Below are 12,336 nucleotides of genomic sequence, written 5' to 3'. Positions count from 1 at the left end.
GCCGAGCCTCACACTAAAGTTTAGATAACTCCAAAGAGAGCACCCATTTCCTCTGCTGCACTGTAGTCTCATTTCAGAAATTCTTTAATTCTGAAAGTCTTCAAAAAGAAGACATCTATTATTTCTTCAAATTGAATATGTATTTCTAGCATAAGGCCTTACTTAGTCATGTACATATCAAGCCCAGTGCCATCATTGATCTTGAAATGTTTATGGTTTTAAAGAGAAATTATCAAATGAGGGTAATATGAGCATTAAGATACAAAATTAAGATTTTTAAAAAGTTAACTTAACTAACTAAGCAAGGTGAGATTGTGATAATGAGCCCATTGGGGATCAGGGAAGTACTGTGGGAAGTCAGCATGGTATACCAGGTGGCTGAAGAAAAAGATGAGCATGGCCTGGTGCACGCCTATCAGCATGTGACCATAAGCCTTATTATCTGGGGAGTGAACTAGAACGTGAGCACTATGGTCTGTTATACCTGCAGTACCTAGGAGAATTTCTGTTGCTAATAAATATTTGTAGAGCGAATAATAACAAATGAGTGAACGATGTGGTCAAAGTGATGGTAAAGATGACAAAATGATATCCTAAAGATAAAAGAACCCTATCAACCTGGATCAGCACTGGAGATGTTTCCTCTGTTTGGGATTTCTTCTCTCCTTTCTCTATTTGGATAAATTTTTACAATCTAACTGTGCTCAGTTCAAACATCAGGTCCTCTGTGATGATTTTTCTGGACTCCCAGACAGAATTGTACACTTGAGCTCCCATAAGGTTTTGTACCCTCTCTACATGAGCACTTACTCCATCATATATTACTAGAAGCCCAGTGCACAAATTTGTGTACAGGTGGGGTCCGGCTGGCCCATCCTGATTGGGGCCAATTGGACCAGGCTGGCTGCAGGTAGGGGCCATGGTGGTTTGCCAGCTGGCCCCACCCCCTGGTCAAACTCCTGGTAGAACTCCCAGTTAAGGTGACAATTTGCATATTAGCCTTTTATTATGTAGGATATGTAATAGCCCCTTAACATGATATATATTATGTATATGAAAGCCACCTCTATACTATAGGTTCCTTGGCTGTCTCCTCAGCTAGCTGCAGTGTTTGCTGTGGAGTTGTCGCCTTTGACAGAACAGGGTACAGAGCTCAATGAACTTTCATTGAATGAATAAAGGAATGAATTAAATGAAAATAATTTTAAATAAAGGTAAATTTGGGGATGTAGAAGAGGTGGAGGAGATGAAGGAAAAGTGGGTGGCAGGATCTGGCAGATTAGATAGGCAGTGTGAGAAGTGACTGGTTGAAAAGTCCTTTGAAGTTTCTGGCTTGAGAGGCTCCCCTTTTGAGGGTGAAAGCCTTACTCCATAAAAATAAGGCAGAATAAATAATTAAAACACATTCCAAACCTTTATTTCTGAATACAATTGACCCTTGAACAATGCAGGGGTTTAGAAGTAGAAAATCAGCATGTGACTTTTGACTCTATAGTCAACCCTTCCTATTCATGGGTTTTGCAAGCACAGATTCAACCAACTGTGCATGGAAAACAGTATTTTTGGGAATCCTCAGTTGGGAATGCAAAAATATTGTTTCTACTCTAGGTTGGTTGAATCCGTGAATGCAAAGGGCAGGCTATATCTATTTTTTTTTTTTTTAAATCCTGGTGTAATTGCACCCAAGCAGTTTAAATTGTGTTGTTCAAGGGTCGATTCTACATGGTAAGTGTTGTCACCAGATCACCAGTACTTCTGTAGTTTCTCTACACCAAGCATGTCAAACTCGGCCTTTGGGCCGCATGAGGTCCACAACAAATATTTTTGCGGCCCAACCAATATAACGGTATGTAAGAAACGTTTTGATGTAGTCCCATTTGTTCATTTTCTCTTTAGTTTCAAGTGCCCTAGGAGCTGTATCAGTGAAGAAATTGTTTCGGCATATGTCTGAGATTTTGTTGCCTTTGGATTCTTCTAGAATTTTTATGGTTTCCTGAAATTTCGTATCTTAATTTTTACAATATCCTGTTATACATAATTATTAATAACAAACTACAATGCTTGCTAATGACTGATTATTATAATCTTGTTGCATTCATTTTCCTTAAGTGCCTTACATGCCTTACGCACAGGCGCACCATTTCTCTCCACTAATACTAGCAGCAAATATGTTAGCAGGCAATTGCCACGTCATTAGTCTTGGACTGACTTGTTTGGTGTGTGCAACAGGAAATATTTTGCTTTTTGAGAACAAGAAAATTAGGTTTACTTGTGTTACACTTATAATTTGTGCAGTTATTCATTGTCTGGTAAGTTAATGTTCAAAAATATATTAATTTTTAATAAAATGGTCTATTTTGTGTTAATGATTACTCATTTATTTCAGCTCTTTGTATTCAGCATGTCTCTATCGAAATAAACATACATTTCTATGAAAACTGAAACTTTTGTTTTTTTGTGGCCCACATAAACTTAAACTTATTTATTTGGCCCATGTTAGCCTTTGAGTTTGACGTTTCCTCTACATACTCTTTTAGCAAATCAACATTAGCTACAGAACATCCAACTGCAAGTTATGTAAGGATAGCTCATTTGCTGCAGAGAGGCCTTAGGGAATAGAAACTGGAGCACCTAACTCTACCATCTGACCACAAGGCTGTGTGCTCTTGAAGAAGGGACTGGGGGGACAGCAGTGGGATGGGGGCGCGGGCCTTACCTCACCAATCCGGTGCTTTTATCTTTTGCTCTTGCCTGTGAGTAGAGTGCTCTACCCACGGTTTTCTCCTTAATGGAACTAGTGAATGTAGTGCCGTCTACACTCCTAGAAAATGACAGAAAGCCACCAGTTGGTCTGAATATAAAACAAACAAAAATAGCAAAACTAACAACAACAAAAAAAAAACAACAAGCAAACATGCCAACAAGGTGGATTTACTGAATGGGGGCAATGATCATTTTGTACCTGGAAAAAAAGAAGAGAGACATTTACATATTTCAAACACAGGAGTCTCTTCATCTGACAGTGTGATTTAAGAGGGCCATGTAGTCTCCCCTTGTCCTAAAAGCTTTTCCTCACTACTGTTGCTTGTGTTAAAAATGTTCCTTATTTTCAAAATTTACCCTGCAGATAAGGTATTGTTCTTATTGGGTAACCTTTTAAAAAAAATTAAAACTTTTTTTAATAGTTGACATTCAATATTATTTTATAATAGTTTCAGGTATACATTTATATCATTTATATAATTTTTAGTGATGAAACATTTATATAATTTATGAAGTGATCCTCCTATAAGTCTAGTACCCACCTGGCGCCATATATAGATATTACTATATCATTGACTATATTCCCTATGCTGTACTTTACATTCCATGACTCTTTTATAACTACCAGTTTGTACTTCTCAATTCCTTCACCTTTTCGCCCAGCCTCCTAAGTTCCCTTCCCTCTAGCAATCATCAGTCTGCTCTCTACATCTATAAGTCTGTTACAATTTTGTTTGTTCATTTATTTTGCTCTTTAGATTCCACATGTAAGTAAAATCATATTTGTTTTTCTCTGTCTTATTTCACTTAGCATAATACTCTCTAGGTTCATCTATGTTGTTGCAAAATGTAAGATTTCATTCTTTTTTATGGCTGAGTAATATTCCATCATTTACATGTACTACATTTTCTTTATCCACTCATCTATTGATTCGCACTTAGGTTGCTTTGGGTGTCCCTTCTGAATCACAAACGTGCTTAGAAGAGGTAACTGATAAGTCACGAGTTAATCTGGCTTATATTTGGTTCATAAGATCAATCTTCTCTGAGTTAAGGGTCTGCCATAGCTTGCAGGCATTTTGCTCTCCTGCAAGGGTGACAGAGAATAAAGAAAGCTGGAGAAGGGTGCTGGTGAATGAACCCTTTTGCAAAGTTTGTGTTTACCCCTCTAACATCTCCCTTGGGGACCTCTATCCTCTCTTTACATCTCCATCTCTATCTACCTGAATTTTAGCTGGCTGTTATATAATCCATACCAAGAAATGATAGGTTACAGCAGTTGAATTATAGAATTTTAGAAATGAAAGGGAGCTTATGGAACTCAAATGGGTAGTATCTCTCCTCAAGAAGGAACTTCGAAATGTGTGAAAATGTTTTTGGTTGTTCTGATCACTGAAAGAGGGCATGATAAGAGGGCACCAAGAATGCTAGATATTCTGTAATGTGAAGGGTAGTTTTGCTAAAAATTGTCCTGCCCCAAGCACCAATAGCATACTTGTTGAGGCACACCTCTGTGTTTGCCTCTTTAGATGAGAGAAATCAGAACCAAGAAGACAAGTGACTTGTTCAAGGTCACACAGTTGGTCAGAGACTGAACTAGAACTGCACCCCACGTGCCAGGTTAGCACTATTTCTACCAATTATTCTAAGGTTCAAAGACCAAAAAGTTTTAAGGACAAAAGTAAATCATCTCTATTGGTAGAATATTTGGAACCTTGATAGAAAAGGCAGAAGAAGTATTTTGCATATGGCGGTCTGCACAACTCCTATTAAATTGTAGTGATATAAGCAACTATTTCTTCTGGTCTTATAAATTCAGCCCTGTGTAGAAGGAGACCAAATAAATGTATATACATAACTCTGGCTTTCATCACCTCAAATCTTCTATGAAATGAGATATGAAAAGTGGAGAGAAAAATAGAAAGAAGATATACTTAGAATGAGTTCTGGTTTTGTGGTTTAAAAATAAAAATATATTAAAATAGTTTTAAATATAAATTTTCAGACACAATATTACATAACATCCCTACATAAAAGCTTTTCATTCTACATTTGCTTTCTAGAAAAAGCTTACTAAAAATGTTTTAAAAATAATTTTCTAAGCCAATTCAAAGGATACCTATTCAAAGTCATATAACGCATTTTTCTACATACTTTGTTTTGTTTAGAAAATATAGTAATTGGCTCTACAGTTTTTAGAAGTTAACATGCATGGTATTTTAATCATTTATTATTCACAGTTATATTGATTATATTGGTATAAAGAAGACAAAAGCAGACGAGAAGTAACTCAATCTAATGTCTTAATAAAAAACCAGCCAGAATGTATGCGGAGCATTGTCTCTCTTCTAGGCAACTGGAAAAGGACATTGGCCAAGTGGAGCACACACTGGGGATGGCCACCCAAATGGTCAAGGGATAGAAAGCCACCCAGTCACTTGAAGGAACAGGAAACATTTAGCCTTGATAAATGAAGCTGCCAAGTGGGACAAAGTAACTGGCCTTCACTGTTTGAAAGGTATTGCAGTGGTTGAACATTTTTGTTGTTGTAGAAATCTTCAAACATACAAAGAATAAAAAGAATAATATAAGCAACTCCACGGATCCATCACTGAAGTACACTATTAGCAATATTTCAGCTAATTTCAATTTTCTGAACCCCCACTCTCTTCATCTTGATTATTCTGAAGCCAATCTCAGACAGTATGTCATTTCCTTCTAGAACTCTTCATTATGTATTTTGTAGAGAATTTATAAAAAATTGTAGTAGAACTCTAATTACTGGGTAGAAAATAGAACAGATTTCAATTAAGTATAAGAAATAATTCTAACAGACATATCAACTATAGAGTGGATTGCCCTGGGAAGTAGCAAGTTTTTTTAAAATTTTGTTTTATTGCTTAAAATATTACAAAGAGTATTATATATGTCTCCTTTTTCCCCCCTTCTTGACATTCCCCCGGCTTCCCCTATCCCCCAGTGTCTTATGTCCATTGGTTATGTTTATATGCATGCATACAAATCCTTTGGTTGATCTTTTACCCCCCCTCCCGCCCCCCAATCCTCCCCGGCCTTCCCGCTGTAGTTTGATAGTCTGTTCCATGCTGCTCTGCCTCTGTATCTATTTTTGTTCATCAGTTTATAATGGTCTTTATTATCCATAAATGAGTGAGATCATGTGGTATTTTTCCTTCATTGACTGGCTTATTTCACTTAGCATAATGCTCTCTAGTTCCACCCATGCTGTTGCAAATGGTAAGAATTCCTTATTTTTTACAGCAGCGTAGTATTCCATTGTGTAGATGTACCACAGTTTTCTAATCCATTCATCTGCTGATGGGCTCTTAGGCTCTTTCCAGATCTTTGCTATGGTAAATTGTGCTGCTACAAACATAGGGATGCATATATCCTTTCTGATTGGTGTTGCTGGCAAGTTTATTATTAAAGAGACTCGAGGCCCAGAGCATGAAATTGCACGAGTCCCAGATCCACTGCACTGACAGGTCATGGGACCCCAGACCCACCATGTGTGAGTAGCTCATCACCGCAAGCTCTGCCTTGCTGTGCGAGCTGTGAACCCCTCCGCACCCCACACACTGTGAGCCCCACCTCACTGCATGAGCCATGAGCCCCACCCTGCTGTGCTGCTTTAGCTGTGAGCCCCACCCCACTTCCACGAGCAGCAAGTGGGCTCAGGGGAAGGACGGAGAGGTGTTCCATGGACCTCCTGGTGACCGGTCGTTTGATCATTACTGTGTTACGGCGTTACAGCCACTGGCCTTTTATAATATAGATATTTAAGTCAAGCCTGGATAATCTACTTTTCAGGGGTATAATAGTGGAATTTAATCACTGGACTGATGATTGGACTTGATGGTTCTCATATTTTTTTTCCATAGAGAAACATAAGACAGATGACACTGAACTGCTCTGCACACACTCATATATGGTTTCCTGGAAGCCAGAGCAATTGCTTATATTTATCTCCCCCACCCTGCCACCAAGAGAGTACATTAAAATGCAAGTAAAGTGAGAGGTTGTTACTATAGAGATAGCTTAAATTTGTTTTAATTTGTTAGAAATGAAAATCAAATCCTTCACAAATTCTGATATTTTTAACAGAAACAAATTATTGGGACCCACTCCACAATGACCCTTGACATCCAGTGGGTCCAAAGCTCTGAGAGTGAGAACCACTGGAGCAGCTGACCGTTAAGGCCCATTGTAACTACGATTCTGTGAGTAGAGCATATCCAGTTTCTGCTCACATAGGAGTTACTCACATGGAGAAGTTGGAAATGAAGGCTCCTTTGGGAATCTGAACATCAAACACAACATCCTGAGGCTGTGGGGAGTTGTTCACCACTTTGGTCTGAATCATGGTGTTGGCCATACGAGAAGTAATAGTGGATTGGACTTTGTAGCTATAAAGAGTTACTTGATCAACATCTTCCTGTTGACAAGAAAGCATAGCTATACTCAGAAAATGATTACACAGAACCTCACTACGTATTTGATGCTAAGAGTAGTACATCTTATTATGAACAAGTCTAAGGCATTATTAAGTGTATATCTCAGGTGGGTATTATCAAGCATTCTCCTAACTTGAAATACCCACCCCACCCCCACCCCAGGCAGAAGTTTGCCTTTATTTTGAGATATCTTGACATGCCTTTCAGGTTTATATGTCTATTAATAATGATTTTTTAAAAGTAGAACACAAGTAGAAAATGGTTGTGGGAAGCAAGATTGGATTGGAAAAGCCCTAGAAATAACTTCAAATGCAGGGCCATAGTGAGAGAAAGGATACAGCATTGCAGGGTTGGAAGGGGACCTTGGCTGCACCTCCAGAGTGGGGTGCAGCCAGGGTTATGGTGAAGTGGAAGACACACACGGTCTCCATACTGCTGTCTATCGTCTTTGATTTTATGTATTACAATTTAATCTTCTCCCAGTCTTCTTCTCCGTCCCCAAAGAAAGACACTGATAGGTGAGAACACTGATAAGCACTCTGGACCCCCTTTGCCAGTCCTTCTCTCCTCAATTAAGGCAGCCCCAGTGTAAAAGGCTATAGTTTATGAGCATGCTCAAGGCAAGGGATTACAAACACATCGTTTTTTGGAGGTGCCTAAGAATTGCAAGCTGCTTCAGGACTATGGCAATGTAGCCCCATTAGATTTTGCTTTTTTTCTTCAAAAGGATTTGCTTATTTCAATACTAGGTGTCATCCCTCAAGCTTTCTCATTCAAGATGAAACCTTTCAACTCAACATCCAGCTAAGATAAAACCCAGGCTGTTATTTGTCCTTGCTACTCCTTAAACCTGTGCTTTTCACAATTTCTGTCAGTTCAGAGCAGGAAGCCAACACAAACCACTTTCTTTTGATACTTTCTTGCCACGGGAAACACGACCTTGAACATCTCAGGGAATCGAGTCATTTAATTTTTAAGAGTTCCTTTCCCACACTCTTTTACCTCCAGAGCTGTGAGATGTCATATTTGAAATCAAAACTGTTAAGCTGGAATAAATATATATGCTTGGATGAAATCTATGTTGGCAAAACTTAAGAAAATAAAGAGAAAGGGCATTTTCAACTCTTGGTAACACCTCCTCTGGTTGCTTGTACACGGTTCTCTTTCATGCTGAGTTTTAGACACACTTCCAAACAGAATTGGGCAAGAGGGTATTTCGAAAGTCAGGTAAATGCTCTCGGTGATGGAGACAAAGGAGGTAACCGTGCTGATTTCTAGATAATAGGTAACAGAAAAATCATTCAGGTATCAATATTTAACAAAATCAAAGTAAACTTACCATGGCTTCTCCAGATTCTCCAGAAACACTTCTCTGTGAAAGGAAGTTAGATAATCATTCTTCAAAAGTGTGTTACTTATTACCTTGAGGGCAAAAACTGCTTTCTCTCAGTTAAAAAAAAAAGTGTTCCCCCCTCGCCCCTGCAGTCCTGAGCTATAATCTATTCATTGGAGCCAAGACATAAATATCAAACATTCTGGGATACTATTTCACACTGGCGTGTTTCTCTGAACAAATTTCTCAGCCCCCTTTGGGTTGCATGCCCATCACTGTTTATATAATGCTAAAACGAATGTTTCTAAATGAAAATATCCAACCAAACTCATGCTGAGTAGCATATTTCACCTTCAACCTTTTGCATGATTGAGTTTTTATTCAATTGGATGGTTGTTGGGTGCTTTTTTTTCTACCATGGGGCTCTGGACATGCCATCCCATTGTCTGCAATACTCCCCCTTCCTGGTCACCTCTGTCCCCTCCCTCCATGTCACAACTCCTATTCCTCCTTCAGATCTCAGCTCAGGCAGAAGTTTCTCAGTGAAGTTCTCTCTGACCCTCTCTCATCCCCAGACCAGGTAAGCTTCCTTTACTAAGCATTTCATAGCAGCATAGCCCTTCTTCAAAGGAAGATAGTGGGAATATGTGTCTGTCTCCTCCATTAGACTAAGCTCCATGGGAGTTGGGATTTTGATGTGTTTTCTCCTTGGTGGAGCTAAGCCTGGTGACTGGCGTGTGGAATCTCTGTACCCTAACTGTTCTGCTAGGGAATTATCCACAGGAAATGTCCTGTGGGCATGGAAAGCTGAGTGCCTTTAGAGTGATGGATGAATATTTCATGTCTGGTGAAGTTTAAAATAATAATCCAGGTGTTGGATATAAGCTTAGCTTGTTGCCTGATTTGGGGTGAACTGAGGTTTTAAGTGCTATTACATGACATAATGAGTCAACAGTTGCCTCCTTTTAGACTTTTCAAGTGAAATTTTCAATGACTACGTTTTCTCTCTTGTGGGTAGATGAAGACCCTGACATGAGGGCTTGCCTATTGGGTTTTAATGTTATTGGTCTACAAAAAACCTGGACTTCTGGAAAGTCAAAAATTCATACCCAAACAAAATAAGTCACCAGTCAGCTTAGCGTTGTTTCCATAAATACCTTTCTCAGCATGTAGGCTCTTTGGGGAAGAAGCCAAACCCTTCCTGGCTCCTGGAGAACTCACCCCCACGAATGAGAACATCTTGTCTAAGCTGCCTCTAGAGTGCAGCCCGCAGTGTGGCCAGTTCTCTGAGCCACTCCCATGCTCCCTGAGCTACACCCAAGAGAGCAGTGACCAGAGGAAAGAGAATGTGTGGCTGCAAGTGGGACATACCTGCCACTACTGGGATGGGAAATACCCCCCTATGAAGAAGTTCTTCCTTATCAGGCAGTAAAATCATCCCATAATCTTCAAGTTTAAAGAAAACACATAGCTGTATATCCTTCAAGGGACTAAGGTGGCCATTAGTCCCTTGGGGGCTCAGGGACAGCTGCATAGAAGTCTCTGTTGATTTTTACCTTGAAAATGCTTCCACTTGCCTGTAAAACCACCGGGCTCCTTTCTGCTTAAAAAACCCATGAGCTCTCAAGAACATCTAGCAAAAAGTATCTTAATCCTTCTCCTACTTCTTCAATCATGGTCTCTTTTACTTATTTTCCCCTTTTGGAACTTAAGGCTTACTGTACCTGATGCCTCCGGTTCTCAGGCACAAATTGAAATCTGCCTGGAGCCAGTTCCACAAGATCTTCGTATTCTGCAAACTTAAAAAAAAGTTTAAGATGTTTATTTATATTAATGAAAACAATTATTAATTTTTTATTAATAGAGCAAAATAAGCAGGTGGTGACAGACATGAAAGTATTCATTATATTATTTTATCTTATTTCCTATACCTCTGGGCAGTCTCACATTTTTGCAAGAATATTTCTTTAATATATTTATGTTTGCTAGTTATTAAGTGGAAGAAATTCATTTATGAGTTTGCCTAAAGATGATGTGACATAAGGTAGGAGTAAAAGTAACCCACGGTTCAAGTGTGTGTCTGGGGGAAGTAGTGGGTAGATCTTGGCATCAACAGTGTCTGCCTGGATAAATGTGAACCATTATCCACTGGATTAAGAATGCTGATATAAAAGTAATACCAGTAAGATGTGATAGAAAAAACACAAACAAATGTGGATGTGTTGGCTTTAATTCCGGTGGTTTTCAGTACACTCCAGTGTTTTTTAAAGTGTTGGGAAATATGGAAGTTTCTAAGCAGACAGAGTGATCCTTCCTCTCCCCGCAAATAGGCTATCCTGTTTTTTGGCATTTTTTGTAGACAATCCACTCTGCAAGTATTACAATCTGCGGCATCTCCCAGGATATTCCCATAGTACATGCTGCTTTCTGGAATCAAAATAGCTTTTGTATGACTTTCAAAATGATTCAGTCCAAGGTTTTTCTTATGTAGGGATGGCCAAAGGACCAAAGTGAAGACCTTGAGCTCTGGGAATAATTCCTGCACTCCACCAGCCCACTTGCCACCTTCCCCTTTAACAGGAATATTTAACATGCTCTTATCACAGAAATCATTGTCCACTTAGGTATGAAAAACAATAGTGCTTTGATAATGACTTTTATTCTCTGTATGAGTGATAACGACATGTCATCATCAACATCATCATCATAGCTAATAATTATTAGGTGCTTTCTGGTGTTTGCCCTGGGCTAGATAATTTACATATGTCATTTAATTCTCAAACATCCTTTGAGGTGGGTCAATTATTATTCCCATTTTTTTAGATAAGAAGCCGGCAGCTGTACTCCATAAATGTTACATGATGGGGCCAGCACATTGAGCTTGACTTCATTCATCTCATTTGAAATTGTTAATGGCTTAAAAAGTAAATACACAGTCCAGTAATTATAACAGTGAATACTTCTACTCAGATGAGTTTATCATAAATTTCCTTTCCACCCCGAAGACAGTCCTTGAAGAGCAACAGCAACAGACTAGTTCCTGAGCATCTGTATAGGCAAGAGCAAGGAGGCTTCTGCAAGTACTTACTTCTGGGAGTCCATTGGTGGGGATTTCGAAGGCTTGTGCCCGGGAAAGAAAGAACCAGATGAGAAAGCTCGTGAGCCATTGCATCTTGCTGGGCAGCTTGGCCAAGGGCTCCAGTGCAGGGTCTGGGGAGAATTCCCCTCTCACCCAACGGAGTTCAAAGGAACAGCAGAGGAGTGAGTGCAGTTCGATTTTAAAAAGTAGAAAAAAGAGGAAGAAAGCTCTCAAACTTTGTTCAAACACGGGACAAATATTTGTTATGGAGTTCAAACTCGAGCTGAGGGGGTGGGTTGGACACCCAGAGGTTATTCAAACAGCAAGGCCAGAGGCAGTCCCTGGGCTGTGAGAACCCTTCAGGCTCGATGACATGCTGCCTCCATTTCTGCTTCTTCTGCTTCTTCTTTTTTCGCCTCTGCGGATGTTTGTTCCTCTTAAAATCAGAGAGGCCTAAAGATAAGTGCCATCCTCCTTGAAGGACCAAGAGAGGAACTGTAGTGAGAAACAGAGGCAGAGAGAGAGAGAGAAAAAAAGCTAAGTGAAGTTTCTGGAAACAAAATCCTTTGATTTAAGTGAAAGAAGGAGGAATTTAGCAAAAATGGGAGACAAAACTGAATGCTTTTCTGAGCAACGCATTCCTGGCCAGTGTTTTCCCTCTCTTTGGTAACTGAGTACCTATCACACGC

General features: G+C 39.4%; 1 protein-coding gene across 1 annotated transcript in view; it reads right to left on the bottom strand.

Annotated features, from left to right (window-relative positions):
• ITIH2 (inter-alpha-trypsin inhibitor heavy chain 2) overlaps window positions 1–11,740 on the bottom strand; it is a gene marked incomplete at its 5' end in the record, with an annotated part of 38,973 nt that extends 27,233 nt beyond the window's left edge. The window contains 6 exons of the mRNA XM_081109125.1: window positions 2,717–2,821; window positions 2,936–2,962; window positions 7,047–7,216; window positions 8,575–8,607; window positions 10,293–10,367; window positions 11,657–11,740. Of these exons, the coding sequence (XP_080965251.1) occupies window positions 2,717–2,821; window positions 2,936–2,962; window positions 7,047–7,216; window positions 8,575–8,607; window positions 10,293–10,367; window positions 11,657–11,740 (494 nt within the window). The remainder of the gene's footprint in view (window positions 1–2,716; window positions 2,822–2,935; window positions 2,963–7,046; window positions 7,217–8,574; window positions 8,608–10,292; window positions 10,368–11,656) is intronic.
• Between the last annotated feature and the right edge of the window lie 596 nt (window positions 11,741–12,336).

Source organism: Myotis nattereri, assembly GCF_964212035.1.
Source record: "Myotis nattereri genome assembly, chromosome: 1".
In the NCBI taxonomy this organism is placed as follows: Eukaryota; Metazoa; Chordata; class Mammalia; order Chiroptera; family Vespertilionidae; genus Myotis; species Myotis nattereri.
The sequence above is the reverse complement of the archived record's forward strand: the minus strand, read 5'-3'. Positions and strand labels throughout refer to the sequence as shown.